At 44.7% G+C, this 21,723-nt stretch overlaps 1 protein-coding gene across 1 annotated transcript in view; it reads right to left on the bottom strand.

Annotated features, from left to right (window-relative positions):
- Nucleotides 1-16,101, bottom strand: part of fars2 (phenylalanyl-tRNA synthetase 2, mitochondrial) — a 148,012-nt gene extending 131,911 nt beyond the window's left edge. The window contains 5 exon segments of the mRNA XM_070435523.1: nucleotides 1,051-1,172; nucleotides 1,565-1,688; nucleotides 2,378-2,833; nucleotides 15,211-15,293; nucleotides 15,939-16,101. Coding sequence (XP_070291624.1) covers nucleotides 1,051-1,172; nucleotides 1,565-1,688; nucleotides 2,378-2,833; nucleotides 15,211-15,293; nucleotides 15,939-16,101 — 948 coding nt within the window.
- Nucleotides 16,102-21,723: the final 5,622 nt, after the last annotated feature.

The following is a 21,723-nucleotide window of genomic DNA, read 5'->3' on the forward strand; positions in this document are numbered from 1 at the left end:
CTGGGGCCACAGAGAGTGTCTCCGTCCACACACTCCCCAAACAGGAATCCCACCACCCTCAGGCTCACCTGCACCCCTCAGTTGCACAACACTGCCATCTGCTGGTGGAGGCAGGAGGTGTGACTGCACTGCAGCAGGGTCGAAGACAGAGGAGAAAGGTTTGACCTCAACGACCTCAGCCACAACAGCCTTCGTTGTGTGGGGAGAGAGCAAACACTATAGCTAAACAGGAGTCATGTTGTTTTGGCGTCCATTTCATGTATTATTGATTTCTAGACAAGTGGGATGTTTATTGAGGCACGTCAGCACACAGCTTTGTTCAAGGGCAAAACAGCGAGAGTTATCTCTTAAGTACCGCAGATCCAAATCTGTAAAGAGTAATCTGTTGTTTTGGTTGTTTGTGTTCGCCTGTGTGTGTGTGTGTTTGCTTGTGAATGTGTGTGTGTTTGCTTGTGTGTGTGTGTGTGCGCGCGCGCAAGGGTATTTTTTAAAGCATGTGTGTGAGAGTGTGTGCATGCGTACGTGCGTGTGTGAGAGAGAAAGAGTAAGTGTATGCAAGACCTACAGTAGGAGTTCATGTTTGTGTATACAGTACGTGCATGTGTGTTTGCAAGCGTGAATGAGTGTGTGCCTGTGTGTATGCGTTCGTGTGTGTGTTTGCGCATATGGGGGTGCTTATATTTGTCCTGTTTCACACATGTACAAGTGTGAGGTGTGAAATGGAAATGTGTTTCTTGCATATCCCACTCCCCCTGAGACACCCTTGGAGAGTGAGGTCACGGCGAGGGATCAGCCATTATTATTATAATTATTATTATTATATTATTATTATTATATTATTATTATTGACGGCGACCCTGGGTCAAGTGCCTTTCTCAAGGGCAGTTCGACAGATGTTTTACATAGTCGGCTGGTTGGCAGGGGATTCGAACTAGCAAACTTTCAGTTACTGGCTCAACGCTCTGACCGCTAGGTTACCTGCGGCCCCATGTGCATGAGTGTGTGCATTTGTCTGTGTATATTTGCATGTGTGTCAACAGCCATGCTTACCAGCTCCTGCTCCATCACCCCACAGTCCAACACCTCCAGCCAGTCATCCTGGAAATGCACCTCTATCTCAAAGGAGGGATGTGTGAAGGGGAACTAACACTCCACCCAGCGGATCTCCAGCTCTGGCACAGAAAAGAGAGATGAGAAGGATGAAGGGAGATGGAGGAGAGGAAAGAACGGGTTGAGACAAAGGGCGAGGGACTGATGCCAAAATTATCAAAAAGTTAAATTTCCCTGTATCCTTTCCTTCAAGAGACCAATGGCCTAAGAGGACTATGGGCCTGTTAAAACAATTTTAAATGGATCCTTTAAAATCCGTAAGAGTTCATCTAATCCGTAAGAGTTAATCTAGCAAGCTTTCACCAATGCAGTCATGCCAGACCATTTCAAGGAAGGGAAGAAGTATTGGAACAGAACCTTGGTAGGTGAACGCTACATGGAGAATTATGTTGACTACCATGGGGTATCAATATTGTGGGTACGTGGGTATCCATACACTTGGAACGTTGTTTACCTTCTCCAAACAGGTGTCTGACCATACGGTCAAGGGTCTGTTTCAGGTCTCCTGCTTCTGAGGGGTCCGGCACACCCTGCTCTCGAAGAGACTGGTCCTCTCCGCTCTAAACCTTGGCAAGCAGCTGAAAAACACACACACACACACACACACACACACACACACACACACACACACACACACACACACACACACACACACACACACTTCAGAGACAACTCTTCAAAACAACACTGCTGCTAATGCTGTTAATATGGCTGATGATTGGACTTCATGTAGAATTAACTATTGTATGTGTATCTAAGTTTACTTCTCAATGTCTTTGCAGTACTCAGCAAATTATATGCAATCGATAAAACTGTAGCGCTCCACGTTGTGTAACAATGGGATACTGTATTCATCCTACATTGTGAGTCCTACTCTTTGGCTTGTTGTGACCCTACACAGAAGGCCTTGACTTTGTGGTCTGGAGGAGAAGCGAATCAATAAAACTGGAGCTACTCATGGCAGTGTTATGTTTAGTTTAAATGTTCCAGTACCTTAACTCCACCAGCATTGGTTTTGATTTCAAAAGCTTTATGGGGACATGATACTGAAGCTCCCTAGTTCTCCTTTACTATAACCCTATACCCTTTTCACCTGAACCAAGCTGTCCTCTTGCTATGATTTTTTTCGTCTTCATTCTTCTTCTTCACATTGTCCTTGTGAGCAGGGTTCCAGAAACTATGGTGGATGAACTACCAGATCAACTCAATGCAGCTTGGTTTGCCTTGGCTTGGTTCGACTCATTAGTGTGAAAAGCCCTCTACTAACCTGGTGGTTAGAGAAGAGGCGCACGCCCAACATCTGATGGAACACGGGGAAGTGGCTGGCATCAATCTTGTCCCTCGGTTACACTTCGCCCGCCAGCAGGAAGGCGTCCAGTCCCGAGCACACCAGCTCCCTCTGGTGGGCCGAGATGTGAGTGTGCAGCATGGTGCCCCGGTTGAGGTAGTAGCTGTCGCCTCGCTTCCGGCGGGAGTGGTCGGGCCGGATGAGCAGGCTGTCGAAATTCTGCTCTGTCGTCACCACCGGACTGAGGTTGTCGTGGCCCGAGAACAGCGGGTTGCACTAGCGCATGATGTAGGCACGGTAGAAGTGGGCTTTAATTTGCTCTATGATGAGCCAGAGAAGATGGTGGGCTTGGTTGTGCAGGTTGCGGCCCACCTTGGCCAGGATCTTGCTGGTCACGTTGGTGAAGTCGTCACAAGTGTAGGAGTGGATTTTCTCCTACCATATCTATTGTGTTATATTCTCCTACATTATTTTAACAGTTCTACAAACATTAAAATGTTTTCTTTCCAATGGTACCAATTATATGCATATCCTGGCTTCAGGGCCTGAGCAACAAGCAGTTTACTTTGGGCACGTCAGTCAGGCGGAAATTGAGAAAAAAGGACCCTAGCCCTAAGAAGTTAGTTAAATAATATCTCTGTGTTTGAGGTTACATGAGGCAAATAAATGAACTGATGAACACTCCGGCAAGAGGCTAGACGTTTCTGCAGGGCAGACACTATGAGCTCATCTAAAATCGAATATATACCCGTACGTATCACATTACATTTATGAGCACAGCTATAATAATGGACTGCAGGCAAAAGCAGCGATTCATTTAAGAACGACTTAATTCAATCAGCCCTGTGTCTCTCTTCCTCTTTTTCTTTCTCTCACTCTTTACATCTGGAAGCATTTGCCAGGCAGGTTTGCTTCAGTGGAGAAGACCGCATTGGAGCACCTGGGAGAATTGAGCTGTATTTATTAGGGACTAACAGTAGCGCTCTATCGGCTGCTCTCAAATATTTGCCCTTTCCCAGCAATTTTTCATGAGCTGAGAGGGGGGGGATCTGAGTTTGTTCTTCCACGGTCCTCTCACTTTCTCTTGCTGGCACGCAATGGTGAAATAGACACACACGCACGCACGCACGCACATACACACCGACACTAGGGACACACACACACATACACACACGTACTGAGAGACTAAGGACAAAGGATGTTGCATTGCAGGGGCATTGCAGCAAAGTGGATTATGGTTCTTGATCTGGAAAGCTTTTGCCAGATCTAAATCGTAGGCTGTACAAGGTGTGGCCCGCATGAGCATAACTCACTAGCTGTATGCACGAGCATACACACACACACAGTCCCTCCATCAAACATACACTGCAACCCCACCAATCCTCAAAAACATTTATTTTATTATCCTTAAGGGGACCAAACAACTGAAAATCCTATTTTCCCTAAACCCTAACCTAACCCTAACCTTAACCCCAAAACGAAACCTAGCCCTAACTCCTAACACTAACCCCAGTACTTAACTTGTAAATTGGGAGGTGCCGGAACAAAAAGTGAGCCGAGAGAGAGGTGACCTTTTATAAATGCATTTCATGCAAATGTACATTATTTTCGATGACTGGAGACTTTAGCAGAATCATTTTTAATACTTCACAAATGAACAAAATGAAAGGCTACTTTGACACTGACAAACTGAGAATCTGAGATCAATAAAAACGACCTTTTCTTGAAACCCATCAATAGCATAGACCTAAGTGTGTGAAGACTCACATATTGTATAACAAAAACAAATAATAATATGCTATTGATCCGCTGTGGCTAAATTATAGGCCTACTCCTGGTGTAGTATTCTGAAAGATTGAATTTCTTTCTGAACAGACAGGAGTAATTCTATAACTTTGGTAAATGTATTTCAATTTATCAGGGTTACCGTGGCAATGAAGTGCAACGCTGGAGAGGTGAGAGTTGCAGGGACATGTCTATCAGAGCAGAGAGAGGGAAAGTGAATCTTATTCTAGTTCTGTGAAAGATACAGGTGCGCTTCTTTCTCTCACCACAGCAATGGCCATGTGTTGGCCTATACAGGCTACAATGTCGTGCAAAACTTTAACCTGGGCCGGCCCAACACGAATCAATTCTTAGAATATCAGGCACGTATTTTATTGGGCAAGATAATTACTGAGGCAGTGGCGACACCGTCATTCAATTTTGAGCCCCTAGTTTTTGGCACCCCAAAAAATATTTTGGCATTAATACATGTCACATATCAGTTTGCAAACAATGTAAAAAAATATATATATAATTGAGTTAATAAATCTGCATACAAACATGGTCTCTTTTTTTGTTTTCTTGAGTAAGGCAGCTCCAAAATGCAGGTGTTTCAGCCTAGCTCAGTGCTTTCTGTGGTGGTGGTAGGGCAAGCCAGCAGAAAATATGGAGCGTTGCGCCGTGATTGGCTCAGTGTTCTGTCACTCATACTGTCACCGCCAAGTCTAAGGGTGGAGCTAGAAAATTCCAGCCCCTTGGGTGTTGCCATAGAGTTACAATAGAAGTGCCAATCCAAGACGGCTCAAGATCATTGGCCACAGGTAAAATTACGTCAAATCACGTTATATCTACAGTAGCTTTGATTGGACTTTCAAAATATTAGCTTGCAGTCATCATCATGAATCAAGTCCACAATCTACTGGCAAACCCTTTTTAATCCATGTCATATGAAGAGAAATAATGAAGAGAAATTATAGATAAAACGTATCGGTGCTCATCGGCCATTGGACATAAACATTACACAACAAGTTGGAAATCACATATTCAACAATGAGTGGTTTGGAAGGAATCAGTGACAGTGGCTAACTGCAAGCATTGCAAAGCAATCACTAGCCTGCTATTCAGTGGAGTAGCTGTGTGGTCCCAAATCTGGGATTAAGGGGCGTTTTTCCAAGTTTAAAATGATAAACATTCAACATTGGCCATGCTGTCAATGAAACATGATTTTTGCCGCACTCAAAACAACTGTTAACTCAGAACTGCGAAAACTGGACTTCAGTGAGTTCAAGACAACTGGGATGGCGGGAATAAACAAGCTCCGACTGGGAAAATACGTTTTGAACGGTCATCCAACTTGGAATTGTAAATCCGGCCTCTTTCTAGAGCTACGACCTGAAGATCAATGACGTCATCATGATTCAACCTCATTTTTCTGAGTTCCCAGTTGTTTTGAAAGCAGCATAAATCCAGAGAATGCCAGACTTTGATGACAAAATTTGCCCATGAAGGACCGCCGCGCCACCTTCCTGTTCAAGTGAGCACAGCACAACAAGGTGAGTCCAAAAATGTGTTGCATGCTGCTGCATAAATTATGTAATATGCCAGGGAGATATGTATACTGTAGCTAAGAAAGTAATACGTGTATGTTGTGTAGTAAGATGTTAGTAGCCCATGTGCCTCACCCTAATAATTTGGTCTATTTACCCCTCTTAATTTCGACTACTGTTCTGACTTAGTGGTACACATGTAGCCTATAACCTGTTTTAGAGAAATGTAATCATTGAATATTGTACGAGCTTTCATTGTCTGCTTATATGGCCCCTTTATTTATTCTACGGTTCTGACTTGGTGTACAGGGAGAACACTGTAAGAACAGCCCATGTTCTGAATTCTGTCGCTGTACATTTCAAAAGTGCTAAACAAATAGTTATGTTGACTACATCCGTCCTAGCTCGCTCATTAATGTCTTAATCGAAATTACGGATTGCCTCTTATACATCTCAATTGTCATTAGAAACCACATCTGTTTAACCATATCAGCTATGTTTTTTTAAAGGCAGTAAATGAGCCTGAATGAACTGTTTCGCTGTCAGACAAGGTTCTGTTGATAGCCAGGAGTAGCAGTGGTAAGATGTTGGGACTGCTGTTGGTACAGCTTTATTTTGGGCCTAACCGATTTTGGGCACCGTTTGTCACCGTTATAGTGCAAATGATGTATTGTTTAGTGTTGTGTTGTGCAGTGGCTTTGCTGGCATGCATCCCACCTTTTTTTCTTGATGCCCTACCAAGATTTACATGCTAAAAATCGCCACTGAAGGAGGCAACTTGAAGTAACAGATTTTATTTTATTATAATTTTTGACTAACCCTAATTGTAACCATAATTGTAACCCTAAACCTAACCCCTAAAAAAGCCTTTTTCCTTGTGGGGACCGGCGCAATGTCCCTACTTGCCCGAATTTTCCTTGTTTTACTATTATTGTTAGGACTTCTGGTCCCCACAAGGATAGTAAAATCCCCCCCCCCCCCACACACACAAAGTAAAATGGGGGCTCATGAAATAAATAATTTAGTAATCAGCCAACCTCCCCGGTCTCTCCTTCCCGCTGGTGAATGGTAGGTAGAGAACGAGTCACCTCGTTCTCACATCACGTCACCTGCTTCTGACTGTACCCCCACATAGCACAGTTAGCCCCGTAAATGCTGATGTTTAATACTACAAATCTAGTCAGTATGCAGCAGTGTCAGAGAGAGAGAAAGAGGCTGAGGAAGGGAGGGGTCTGAGTGTGTGTGAGAGTGAGTGGGGAGATTTTGTGTGCGAGAGAGTGTGTCAATGTGTGTACGGGGAAGAGGGATGTGTGAGAAGGAGAAAGTGTGTGTGTGTGAGAGGAGAGAGGAGAGAGGAGAGAGAGAGAGAGGAGAGAGAGAGAGACACACACAGTGTGGGAGGAGAGCACAGAGGTAGAAGAAAGTCCTGCATAATTCATGGTGAGGGGCACCACTTGATTCACAGCACATCTCCCTACAGAGCTTTGAATAAGACCTGAGGTAATGTCACCTGAAATAGCTGCCTTTGAGTCACAGATAACCTGGCAGATCGAGCCGGGACCTCTCATTGCAATAATGAATGAAAGGACTTTGTTGCTGCTTGTAGTGTACTGTATGTCAGTGCGCTTGCCTAACGTACTGTGACAGTCTCTGTCTGGCAAACCATGGACACAAACCAACACAAATGACACACTCCCATAGCTAGGGTGATAACTATTACCCAACCAAGGTCTTCGTTGGGCATGCGTGTGAGACTACTCCAGGTTCCAAGACGGTTGATGTCAACACACAATGGATACTAGTAATGACAAGCCTGCTCATATCTGCTACATTTGTTAGTGAGGATCACGTGTAATAGGAGACACATTTTTCTTACAGACATGCAATTAGTCACGTTTGGGAGAACTGGATGCTGGTGCTACTTCCAGGATCAAAAAGCATTCGAATCCTGACGGGCCGTATTTCAAACAAAATAAATGAACATTGAATGTTTTGTTTCTCCACTTGATCTCAAACTTGTTTGATCTAAGAGCAAAGTAATTTACTAAATGCTTGATTTATGATTGCGTTGTTTGGGTACTAGAATAGGTGTACAAGCCAATAGAGTGTGTGTGTGTATGTACACTGAGTATACAAAACATTAAGAACACCTGCTCTTTCCATGACATAGACTGACCAGATTAATCCAGGTGAAAGCTATGGTCCCTTATTGATGTCACTTGTTAAATCCCCTTCAATCAGTGTAGATGAAGGGTAGGAGACAGGTTAAAGAACGGTTTTTAAGCCTCGATACAATTGAGATATGGATTGTGTATTTGTGCCATTCAGATGTTGAATGGGCAAGACAAAAAATGTAGGTGCCTTTGAACGGGGTATGGTAGCAGGTGCCAGGTGCACCGGTTTGTGTCAAGAACTGCAACACTGCTGGGTTTTCCACGCTCAACAGTTTCCCTTGTGTATCAAGAATGGTCCACCACGACAAGGACATCCAGCCAACTTGACATAACTGTGTGAAACATGGGCCAGCATCCCTGTGGAACGCTTTTGACACCTCCTAGAGACCAAAAAGAAATGAGGCTGTTTTGAGGGCAAAAAGGGGGTGGGGGGGTGCAACTAAATTCTAAGAAGGTGTTCCTAATGTTTGATATACTCAGTGTATGTGTGTATACACATATGTGTTTGCATGATGGAACCCACATTTCAAAGTGTGATACACACATCGATTCCCATAAATGCCTGTGCGTAAGCATTAATGAGTGTGACATGCTGCTCACACCGCCCGCATTGCGTGCGCTTCAAAATAAATTTACACATACATGTTATTCAATCATTGCACCCACACTGCTCGTGCACTTCAACGACCGTCTGCTTAGCCAGGTGCTAAAATAGAACTTGGTTCTATTTGTGATGCTTGACGCGCTGCAAGTCCCGCCTCTCCCATCTCCTCATTGGTTTTTAGGAGTATATACCCACATTGGGTGACTGAAAGATGAACTGAGGTCCACACTCCAGTCGGTGGTGGTAAAGCACCTTAAAGTTGGTTGCCAACAGCCATATAAAGTCCAAATAAGAAGAAGCTTGAAGGAGGAGAGATTACTAGAAACAAACTCGGTTTACCCTTTTATCTGTGGATTAATTGTCAGAGTAGAGGACCTTGTGCATTTCAGGTAAAATAACAACCCAATGTTTATATCCCAGGACAATTCTAGCAACAGCAAGCTAGCTAGCTAAATTGCCATAAATGTTGAATGCTTTTCGAACTGTCCCCAAATTAATATAGTTGATTCAGAGTAAGTTTAGATATTACAACCTGCGTGTCCTGATCGCATCTGGTGTGGGTGGACAAAATCAACATTGTGGTCAGCATTTGAGCGAGCTTGCGTTGAGGGTGGGTGTGTGTCAGGTTGGTAGGCGGAATTGTGCGGAGGTGGCAGCGGCTGATTGTTTTGCAGTCAGCTATTCATCTCCCTGAGCCCTAAATGAAGAGGCAGATTGGGCTAAATCAATATGCACTGTCCACACCAGCTACAACAGCTAAATGCCTGCTCCAGTACCAACACTTACATAGATACACTACCTAGCTAGCGTTAGCGAGCTAACCAGGGCCGGACTAACGCATTTCAGGCCCGGGGCACCTAAATCCAGTGGGCCCCCCAACCCAAACAAGTCCTTCAGCACTCTCAAAGGTAAACAAAGTGAGGAGGTAGTAGGAGGTGTCTCCACACTCCACAGTTCAGTGTGTGTGGGAGCTGTAAAAGGGTAAAGGTCACAAATATAAATGGACATGGTGGTCTATTACTTCACTCCCAAAAGCTAACCCACCAAAGCCGCAACACCCACTCTTTCTCCACGGGCTGAAACGCCATCTCTTTCCCACTGCAGCTTGGCCTTTCCGCTCCCAACCCCGCTCCGTGTACTTGTCCCCTTTTCTAGATCACTAGCGATTGCACACTTACTCAGTTAGCAACACCGTAGATATAGAAATACTAGTAGGGACATTCCGATTAAAGCAAATCTATTTCTATATGCACCTACCTCTATTCAAACAGTCGCTTGCACAAGCCGCCCATAATATGACAGCACCATTAAGAGACTAGCACTTGGTCTAATTGGTGGGAAAGTCTTCGTCGTCTGCGGCTCTTCCTTTAAGGCCCATGAAACAACTCTGTAGGAGAGGAGTCTCACGTGGGGAAACACTGTGGAGCTCAAAGCCCTTCTACTCCACTTGGCAGAAGGCGCCACTGTTGCAGTCCCTTTATTGATGTCTTGGCTTAGAGAAAGGCGAGCAGCGCTTTGCCACATCATCGCAGCGGGAGGTGCTCGCAATCTCGCTCTCCATACGTCTGCCGTGAAAAACAACTGCGGGCAGACTCATTCAAGCAGCCACTACCAGTCACCTGAGAATTAGGATGCGATCAAAGGAGGTGCTATTGATGATGACAAGAGTGATGATGTCCAAGGTAATGATGATTAAGGTGGTGGTGATGGTGATGATGGCAACGGTGATGATGATGATCACGACGACAGTGGTGATGATGAGTATGTGATGACAAAGCTGACAATGATCCTGAGTAGGACACCAGACAATCCCTATGTTCAGTTGGGGGCTTAGGGAGATTCCGCCAACACATATTCAGTCTAAACCTAATCATGATAACCGTGATGACGTCAAAGAGCAGTAGAAATAACAGTAGCAATGACAGCGATGCGGCAGAAGCCATGAAGAGGATAAATGAGGAGGGTGTTCAGATGACGGGATGACCCAATTTGGACAAGTCACGTCCTCTGAGCCAGCCTGCTTGTGGGGAGACTCCGCTTCACAAGAACATATCATCTCCTTGATGGCAGAGAGTGTGACGTAATCGATCATCTTTTCATCAGGCTTCAAATGTTATGACAGGGAGGGAGCGAAAATTCAAACTGTAGAGATGAGAGAACAGAATAAAAGGATAGACAAGGACATAACAGGTAAAGAAGGAAGTGAGAGAGACAATCTCTGAAAGTTGGACGACAGAGTGAACAGAGTAAAAATAAAAAGGACAGGAGAAAAGAGGGAATCACCTGAAATGGAAACGTTTTTCTACAAAGAGAGAGGGGGATGCAGGACTAGAACAACAGAGAAGCAGTGAAAGAGGGAACAGAGAAAGTCAGAGACAGTAACAGGGAGAGGGAAGAAAAAGAGAGAATAAGGAAGTGGAGACACCGAGCGATACAAAGAGGGAGAGAGAATAAAAGAGGAAGAAAAATCACCCACAGTGGGAAGGTACGGAGAGAAAGGGCGCGAGAGAGGAGGGGGAGATAGATTTGGTATTTATCGGATGGCTGCACGCTCTCGTTTACTCCCCGGCGTGCCCCGCCTCATTGCGCCACGGTAAGGCGTGTGGGTGCACGCGGATGCGGCTCACGGCTGTCGTGGGCCCAGGAGAGCAACTGTAATTGATGGTGAGAATTACGCCGGCCTTTCCTGTGGATGTCTGCTCAATGAGCAAGGCCCTGCCGAGGGCCCAGTGGAGTCATATTTCACACCGGTTCTCAGGCCCCGACAGCTATGTGGCTGCTAAAGCACAACCACCAGTGAAGAACCAAAATGGTGTGAAAGTAGTGTCAAAGCATACCACTATAATGACAACTGGAGGAGGACACTGATAAGATACAGGTAACTGCTGAAATAAAGGGAACAACAACAAAACGTGTCTTCATAGGGCGTTGGGCCACCACGAGCCCCCAGAACACGAGCCACCAGAATAGCTTCGGTGCACCTTGGCATAGATTCTACAAGTTTCTGGAACTCTATTGGGATATGACTGTTACACTACACTAGTAGTAAAAAATATACATATTTCTACCGAGACGCGCTTTTAAATGGATAGTGCAAGACTGTCAATTAAGCCCTTTTTCTACTTACCCATCGTCAGATTAATTCTCTGCATTTAGTTTGAAGGAATTTGCTAATTGGCGTTAGCGCATTTGCTAACTAGCGCGCATGGACATGAAAAAGATATCCATTCGTTCATCTGACTCTGGGTAAGTAGAAAAAGATCAGTGACACAAGTTATAATGTATATATGTTGCTAACAGAACGAGCAGTGGGGCGAATGAGCCACGAGCATACAGCCATCGTTTGCTCCTCATCATCGCCGTACAGAACAATGGCGAACTTCAGTTATATTTGTTGTCAACATAATTACATTTTCATGCATCTTTGGGTAGAATGTCTTTTTAAAAAAAGGCATTCTACTCCCGGACACATTTGGCAAATGGGGCTTATGGTTTGTGTTCAGAATGTTCTAGTGCAGTGGTCGCCAACCGGTCGATGGTCGATCTTCAAGGCATTCATAGTCGATCACCAAACATTTCTGTAGAAAAGCCAACGTTGCGGTAGGTGCACTTGATTCAGAAGCCATGTGCACCAGGTAAGCAAAGTGCTCTCATTTTGAACATTTCATTGTTTGAAAAGACAAACTCTGCCTACCCGGTGGACCGGGAGATCTGTGGCTAAATCCAGTTTGCATCCTGCGCTGGCCAATCGGATAGCTCAATTCACTAATACCACCATGACCGCAGAGAGACTGTCAAAGAATACAGCAAAGAGCTGCTGTTTGTATGAGTGAATTCGTGTTGAAGTTTTTATTCAGCACTGTCACCACTGTTTTTATTCAACACTATTACATAACATAAAACGCGCTACTTCCACTCGCACTGCAGTTGCAATGAACGAGTAGCCAAGTGCATCGATAGCGTTTTTATTATCATTAGCAGCTCATCGGGTCTATTTTAATATCAAGGAATATTTCACTTTCTCTGGTCATAGGACCAACATGAATTTGTGCATGAGGCAGATGCGGTGCGACTTGAGTTGGAAGAGCTGGAAGACGGTGTCCTCTCTCTCTGGTTAGTCTCACCGGAGGGAAGGAAGGAGAGAACAGGGACCGTGAGAGGCGGACCCCCTGCTGCTCTCTCCCTCCCGCCGCTGAGACTAATGCTGTGTTCAAAACAACGGTGAACTCGTAAATCTCCGACTTCCGTGCGTTCAAGACAACAAGATCCGACTGGGAAAAATCGTTTTGAACGGTCATCCGACTCAGAATTCCAAGTAGGAAACTGAGGCATCTTTCTAGAGCTCAGACTTTCTCACCTGAAGATCACTGACGTCATGATTTGACCTAGTTTTTTTTCTCGATTTCCCAGTTGTCTTGAAAGCAGCATGACCATCAGGTGTATGTACCATCAGCAGTCAAATCAAAAAGCGAATTATCTAAATTTATGCGGCGCAGTGCCTCGCAAGTGCTACAACAACTGATCTATTTTGTTATCAAAGCTCGAGTTTTGAAATATAATATGGTCTGAGAATAACAATATTGCCAGGCCAAGCATATAGCCAATATGCTGTGATATTGTATTAGGCCTACTGCCCAAACCTCATCTGTACAGAAATGTTTTTATTAGGTTAATGTAAAAAATGTTAAGTCATGTTTCAAAAACTATCTGAGCGGTAGATCTCAGGTTGCTATTTGAGCGCGAAATTGATCTTGACTCAGAAAAGGTTGGCGACCACTGTCCTAGTGGGAGCATGGTATCATTTCCAGGGCTAGAAGGTCTAGATGCTACATAGCCTAAATACGTCTTATTTCTCGCTGATACACAATCAGGCCGCAGTTTACAAGTCGGTTGTGTTCTTTGTTTAAGGTTGTGGTCTTCCACCTGTCCCGTGACTCCTGTCCACACTGGTAGACGAGTGCTTGACGCACTCGACAGAGGAACAGGACAGCAGCCAAAGGCTACTCCTCTGCTCCCTGTGTTCTATTTTAGGCTGACCAGGCTGGCATGGTCGATGAGCCATACGCTTGTTTCCATGGCCGCTTGGCTAACGTACACACCTCTCCTATCCCTGAGCACCACAGGCCCCCGCTGAACCAACTCACCCAGACTTAGTGAGTGGCTTGGCACGGACCTGTGTCAGAGACCTGCCGGAAAGTAAAACAGGAAGAGCTACCATAGGTCCAGGAGACACAAATAGGACTTGGTAACGCTTTATTTTACATTTTAAGATGGTACTAACATAATATTAACTAAGAAACTAGCCTGCTAAAAGACTTCAACACAACTGGTAACTAAAGAGGACTATCTCTGACAGGTCTCTTATTCCTTTAACATATTCTTTATTTTTTGTTATTTTATTTAATGAAACCCTGAAACAGACATAATGACAGTAGCAATTCCCCAAAATATATGGTAAGAGGCCAAGAAGGAAACAGCGGAACTGGGTATTAAATAGGGCTAGGAATTGCCAGAGACCTCACGATACGATAGTATCACAATACTTAGTTGCCAATACGATATGTATTGCGATTCTCACGATTCTATATGTATTGCGATTCGATACTGCGATTTTATTGCAATTTGATGTTCCAAACATATTGCTCACTATACTGTAGGTCTGCTGCAGAGAGACAAGACCTGTCTCTTATACACATCTAGATGTGTATAAGAGACAGATAATATTGTGATGTGTAACGGTATCAATATTTTTGTATTGAGGTGAATTCACGACAAACCTTGGCCCACCACGCCGCTGTATGCAGTCTCTTGGCGCCCGGTGTTTATAGAAACATTATTTATGCAAGTAGGCCTACAACTCTGTTGTGTTGGTGTTTTTCCAGGTTGCCCTAGCAATAATTACTTCATCAGATACGAATGTATTGATCAACGATGGTATTTGGGGCTACGCTGAGGGGAGGATAAACATCTGACCCTCTAGAAATGGAACTATAATCCAGCTACTCAAGCATCCCAGGCCCTGCCGCGAACATATATCCCCGAAATAATAACTAGATCAGAAACCACAGAGATCAATACCGCATCTCACCAAATTCAACGTGGTAAACAATTCAAACGCAGAGAGACATCCTGGGTGCCTCGTAGTATGCGGAGGTTGGATTTCACCCTATAAAACTGTTATTCGGGGGGACAGTGACTGAGTATACCACATTTTAAGAATCCCCGCTCTTTACATGATATAGACTGACCAGGTGAATCCAGGTGAAAGCTATCAATCCCTGGTTGATGTCACTTGTTAAATCCACTTCAAAATCTGTGTAAATGAAGGGGAGGAGACAGGTTAAAGAATTACTTTTAAGCTTTGAGACAATTGAGACATGGATTGTGTATGTGTGCCATTGAGAGAGTGAATGGACAAGACAAAACATTTAAGTGCCTTCTTAATGGGGTATAGTAGTAGGTGCCAGGCGCACCCGTTTCTGTCAAGAACTGCAGTGCTGCTGGGTTTTTCACACACTCAACAGTTTCCCGTGTGTATCAAGAATGGTCCACCACCCAAAGGACATCCAGCTAACAACTTGACACAATTGTGGGAAGCATTGGAGTAAACATGGGCCAGCATCCCTGTGGAACACTTTCGACACCTTGTAGAGTCTATGCCCCGACGAATTGAGGCTGCTGTTCAACTCAATATTAGAAATGTGTTCCTAATGTTTGGTATACTCCGTGTAAATCAGCCTCTGCAGTCCGGGTGTAAACCATGTTGTTGTTTTTTGGGGTGGCAAACCGTGGCATCATGCCGTCTTCTGAGAGACATGACAGGAATTAGTAAGAGACAGAAAGCCACCCAAGGTCAATGAGGTAATAACTTGGCAACTCGGCAATGGCACAGAACGACATGCGTCAACACCCTGCTGCCAGTCGAAGTTGCTGACGTTGAAAGAGACATTATAAATAGAAAGTGTTCAATATTTTACAGACATATTACAAAACAAGTAACGCAACTCGATCAAGGGATTCAATGATGGCATGGTGAGGTACAGTTGCATATGTTCTTCATACCAGTATTTCCCTTACCTTAGCCTCAACCAGACAGCACCCGTTCTCATCTAGTGCTGTTGCCACTACTATATTATTTTGATTTCAAGTAAAACTCAGAAATAACAGGGAAGCACTGCTTCTTCGCACCTCAGATGGTGTGTGGGTCGAGAGGGTTAGGCCTAAGCGGCTTCAGGAAAGCAGGAGAAAACTGCCCTGTGGTCAACGCCCCCTCACCGCACGCACAGGGACATGGATGAGCGGATGAGCTGGCCACGGATACAGGAAACCGCGAGGCGAGGAGCCCTTATGGCGTCTGCGGAGAGGTCACATCTGGGCACTATGCCAGTAACAGGTGGTGCCCATTCCTCTCTCTCTCTCTCTCTCTCTCTCTCCATAGGCAGGCCCTGTACCACCAGCCAGGGAGGGGCAGCTCCACTCCGATCTCTCGCCCACGCACCCATGGATGGCGTTTCTCCTGCCACGGCCAGAACACTGCTTCCTGCGAAGCCTGCGACTCTTCCTGTTTACCTTGTTAGCCTGCTGGTGTTTCACATAGTGCTCAGAACTGACCATGTGGTCTTCTACTCGGCTCGTAAAAAAAAAAAAAATGCATCTACAGTAACAGTGAGTTCAATGTTACTCGTTCTCTCTACGACCTTTAACGCAGAGAGAACAAAACAACTTTTGACTTACGATATTCGATTAAACTTGCAATGCCAGGGATACAAATGCAATAAAGAGGCTTCCCCCCCCCCCCTTTTTTCCCCCACAGCAATTATCTGAGGCCAGAGTGGGAGTTGTGGGTCGAAGACAGCACAAACAAGGTAAAGTTTTATGGGCGGCTGAGAAATGTGCGAGGCTGCACTCTTCACTCATCACTCCCACCCCATATATTCAATTTGTTTCTCCTCACAACATGTCACAACCCCACACCATCAAAGCCAGGCACTACTCCACTGGCCCTTGGGGGCCAAACATATTCTATTTGCCGTGGCTCTATTTGTCCAGTCTCCAACTTCATAGCACAACCGCCACGTCTGATGCAATAACGCTAACATAACGTTAATACAAAACCATCCTCCAGTATGCAACTTACTACACACTTTCTACTTGTGGCGAAACGTTCAGGTGTGGCTCATCTTGTCAATGTGCTGTCGAGCCTCTCTAAGTGATGGGCATTGGATACAGAGTCATGGTGAGGCCATGTTGCTCTAAGGTGACATGGTGTACTGTAGTGGGAATAGAGTCTACATTTCCCTGGGACATGTCATAGTGGGAGGAAATAAACTGGATTTCTTCCCTGAGACTGCAGGCTTGTTCGACATTGCAACCGACAGTGCAGGCGACTGCCAACTGACTGATCTACAAAGAACCTTGCATCATCAATAACTACTCATTATTATTTGTAGATCAGTCAGTCAGTCACAATTTAGCCATAATACATTACTATTTTGATCCTCTCAAACACGGCCACTATCTCAGGGTTGACAGGGGCAAACGCAACTCGATTCCTCCTGCGACAAATGTAAAAAGGGCTGATTCAATAGGCGGCAGGCAGCTCTCCTTTTGAGAAGTCATTAAAGACTCCGCCGGCAGGGTTTGTGTGTAGTCTGCTGTTTTTAGAGCATTCAGAGATTCTCAGCTCACTCAACTATGTCACGTACAAGATCAAAGTGTCAGAGAGTTGGTCCTGAGGGTCCTTTGTCAGGATTTAAAGTCTAAATAAAAACACAAGCGTGAGACACAGCACCTGAGCATTTGTTCTTGAATGGAAGTTATGGATTCAGGTGACATTCCACTCTTAAGGGATATTGAGGAATCGATTCAATCAACCGCTCATTGCAGTATTTATGCAGTAGCATTAGAACAGAATTATTCCTTTGGTGAAATACAAACATGGAATTATTTTAGGTAGGGAAGGTGTCTAAGTGAGTGTTAGTGTTGGTACAGCATAAAAATAAAATACAACGTATATAGGAAGCTACTAAGCAAACACACCTGTTGTGCCATCTTTGAACTACACAGAAGGGTTAGATAGAGGTATGGACTGAGAGGGAACACTAAAATATATAGAAACAGCGAGGGAGTTGCAGACCACCTTGTGTTGTTGGAAGTGGTGTGGGCGTACTAATACTAGCAGGGACCGGGCAGGTGCTCAAGGAGGCGGGTGATGGGAGGAGATGAGGTGCACGCATGCACACACTCGCACACCGGCACATACACACACACACATTTCAATTCACTGACACCACTGTATCTGATTGCTGTCACTGAAAGGTTATTGCACACTGACCACCAGTGACAAACTGCACTGCTTTCTGTCCGGAAATGGATGGTAAGGGGAATCGAAAGAGTGTAACACGACCATTGTAAAGCAGGTTGATATTACATAGTTCTGGGCTTGCCCCACAGGGAGACACGATATCGAGCTGAACCGGTGCCAAGGGGTCTGATTGACATTGGCGCCCTCCAAAGAATAGAACAGCACCTGAACACATCCATCATTGGATCCCTAGTCTCTCTCTCTCTCTCTCAAGCTACTGCCATGCAGATGTTGTGTGTACAACTCCAAACCAATTTTGGAGTTAGTCTGTTCACGAGAACCCATCTATCAAGGATCATGCCTGGGCTTTTTGTTATTCGTTTACTCATTTGGTCTCCTGCAACCTGGGAGAACATGATTACATTGTATGTGGAACATATTGATTGCTTTCTAACAGAGAAATAGTGAACAATTCTCTGCAGGTTCGACCCAGCGACCGCTCAGCCCACATATCAACTCCTAACTACCGCCCTTGAGAACTTTTTGTGTGAAAGCCCCACAAGACACTACAAAGGGAGCCCACACAGCACAGGGATGTATTCTTACATCGCCTTAGATTTTTTAATCAAAGTTTGAGCAAAGCCGCGGTTATCCAATGGTTTCTTTTTACTCCAAATCCACTTTTCATGACCTGTGGATTTCTTTCGGGAAAAGAAAGGCCGTCTTTGAAACACAACGGTCCCCTTAAACTTAAAGTGCCTTGGTAAGACTCTGATCTTGTATGTGAGCGCTAAAACTTCTCCCTGAAAAGAAATGGCGGAAAACCGAGCTTGCTCTCCAATGACTATTGCTTTGTGGACGATTGGACGACGCAAGGCTGCTTACTTATTCTGTTATTGCTTGCTTAGGCCTATGGTTTGAGGACATTGTTTAAGGTTGTTGACGTCAACCATCATCTCACTAATCCTAGTGTATGAACAAAGATCACGTGATCTGTAAGCCAGTTGTCAAAAATGTCCTCAAACCTGATCACTCTCAAAGAAATGAGTTAAAGTTCAGATCAGTCAAATGAAGTCTCAACCCAGAACAGTTAGTTTCAATCTCAATGTGAATCTACCAAGAGCAGAATTAAGCTAAATGGCAAAGGGGATAAAATCTACAGGAGCTCCACTGTCCTTTGCCATTTGCCAACTTACAACAGGTCAGAGAGTGCGATGAGCTACAATGGATGACTTGGCAAATGACAAAAGCCATTTACTCACTAATCGCTTAACAAGACATGTTCTAATCTAAAAAGGTACTAATACAACGAAGAGTTTATGATTTATGAGAGACTTGAGCAGCAACCATAACAGACAGTCATGAGCCCTAAGTCAATTAACATGATCTCTTTAAGGGAACAAGTGATGAAATCGATTGCTGAATTAAGTATTGAAGCCAGGATGTGGGCCTTGACAAGCTTTTAAATGAATAATACATGGAATTCATCTCATCCAAGCCTGTGTATTATTGCATTGTGTGTGTGGTGTGTGTGTGTGTGTGTGTGTTTGTGTGTGTGTGTGTGTGTGTGTGTGTGTGTGTGTGTGTGTTGTGTGTGTGTGTGTGTGTGTGTGTGATAGACATTCTTGTGATATGCGTGTGTGCTGTACTGTACACACAGGCATGCATGTAGGTCCCACTGTATATGCTAAGATGTATATCATGTGCATAGAATAGACCAATAGGGTGTGTTTGTTTTAAATGGTCGCGTGTGGTGTGTGTGTGTGTGTGTGTGTGTGTGTGTGTGTGTGTGTGTGTGTGTGTGTGTGTGTGTGTGAGTGTTTTGTAGGTGAATGGGGTAAGGGCAGGGTGCGTTCCCATGTTACATCATAGGGCAGCTGGCTCTCTGGGCTCTGTAAGTGTGTGTGTGTGTGTGTGTGGATCTGCTCGCGGGCAAAGGCTTGGTGCTGGGGGGCACAGCGGGTTCAGGAAGAGCTTTACTGAGCAGATGGGGAACACCGACCGAGACCTCGCCATACACCCGAGAGAGGAGAGACCCGCCCTCAAGATAATAAAGCCTATAGCAACTATAAAGGCTTGAACAAGCGTGCTTCCGAGGAATCCATTGCGTTGCTGTGGCCAAAACAGTAACACCACACAGCAACAGAACTGAAACACTTCAAACATTCAGTGCAGCATTTGTTCCAAACTGGTATAAAACAGGCAACATCCCACTGGTGGTTTGCTAATTACAATCTAATGTACTGCAGATGTTATCTACCACAAGCCAGAGAAAAATAATAACCAGAAACTCACTGATCCCTCCGAGAGCAAACCATTGAAAACTTGTTAGAATAAGAGTTTAGGTTTGACTCAAACCTTAATAAGGCCGTAGAACCACAACCTCTAAAGAGCTTGGCTGATCAGGGATCAAGATCTTGAGGCCTACCGCAAGAGTACAAGAAGAGAAAAACGAGTAAAATGTCTCTTTTGGTTTTATTAGCTTCAGTTCCTTTTACCAGGCAACCTCCCTGACAACCTTGGTAAAATCAAGGTCCTATTATCTTACGCATGCATTTGCATATAAAGGGAAATTTGCATCACTCCCAACCACGGTGAGTTTTAAGAACATGGATATGGGGCCCACTTGTCTCCCTTCTTGAGTTGGACTGGGCAATTTGAGATGCCGCACCTTGCCCCAATGCATCTCTGGCAATTTCCAACAATTATCAAACTGGCTGATCTATCTTGGTGCCAGGCAAACAAAAGGTCATTACCGGGGAATTTCCAGCTTATGTATTTACTCACATCTTGCAAGACCTCCACAAAAAAATGAAACAAGTGATTAAGGTTCTCTGCAACACAATTACACTCAAGGGAACAGCACTCAAAACTGCCTGTGGCCCTGTAACACTATAATGTACACAGTACAATTCCGTTAATAGCCCAGGTCTCCGGTCCCTTTGATAAAAGAGGTGTTACATGGCCTCTAAGCTCCTGCTTTATCAAGGTCACTTTGGATACGGCTCGAGGTGGTGGCCATGGTCATAATGCATGGACACTCGCTATTTCTCCAATACCCATGCTAATACCCTCAGTCCTACCTTGTTGCTAAGCTATAGCTCCAAAATGCTAATGGTTAACTATTGATTGCTGTCAGAAGAAGGCAGGTGTGGTTGCCTAGTTGATGGTTTGGACTCGAGCATGGATTCACATTAAGCCCTAAACTGTGGAAATGTCGAGCAAAATGCAACTGTTGTTTTTTCTAAGCAGCCTAATAATGGTTTCTGCCAGGGGCTAGGAGCTGATTTGTTTCCTTTTCCGTTTTCCCTTGGAATAAAGCGCTTAGTCCCGTCTGTTGTTTAAGTTTGTTTGCTTCCTTTCACGTCGACCTCCCTTGCCAGATGGCACCGCAGGCAGGTTGGATCAATCCTTATTTGGATGGCTTGCATTTCTTCATAAGGAAGCTCCTCTTGTTTGTTTTTGCCCTCTCTCTGGCATTTTTAATTTTCTTGCTTTCCCCCTCATCATGGGGACTGGGATGATCTGACTAGTGGCTATGATTTCTCCTTGCTGGTGTACGAGAGGACAAAGAGTTAGGCCTTTTCCGATTCCCCGGGAAACTCAAGCTCTCTCCGGTGATAATCATGCGAGTGAAGATTTAAAGAGGGAGAGACACCGCCTAAATGTAGCTTGATGATGGCCTGCGAAACAAATGTGAGGTAATAAACATTTCACTGGCAATCTAGGCTCATGTCGAGCTCATCTGACTTATTCACCGCCAAGAGGCAACAGAGTTAAGATGGACTTGTTTAATTTGTGGTAAGAGACTGGGGTGAACTAATAACCAAATCCCTCTCAGACATCAAAATAGACTCTAGGCGCTCCCGCTGTAAGCAGGTGAACTGCTATAAAGGGAGAGTTCACTCTTTTTGTTTAAGCTTATTTTCCAG

The sequence above is a fragment of the Salvelinus sp. IW2-2015 genome, linkage group LG27 (assembly GCF_002910315.2).
Source record: "Salvelinus sp. IW2-2015 linkage group LG27, ASM291031v2, whole genome shotgun sequence".
Classification (NCBI taxonomy): Eukaryota; Metazoa; Chordata; class Actinopteri; order Salmoniformes; family Salmonidae; genus Salvelinus; species Salvelinus sp. IW2-2015.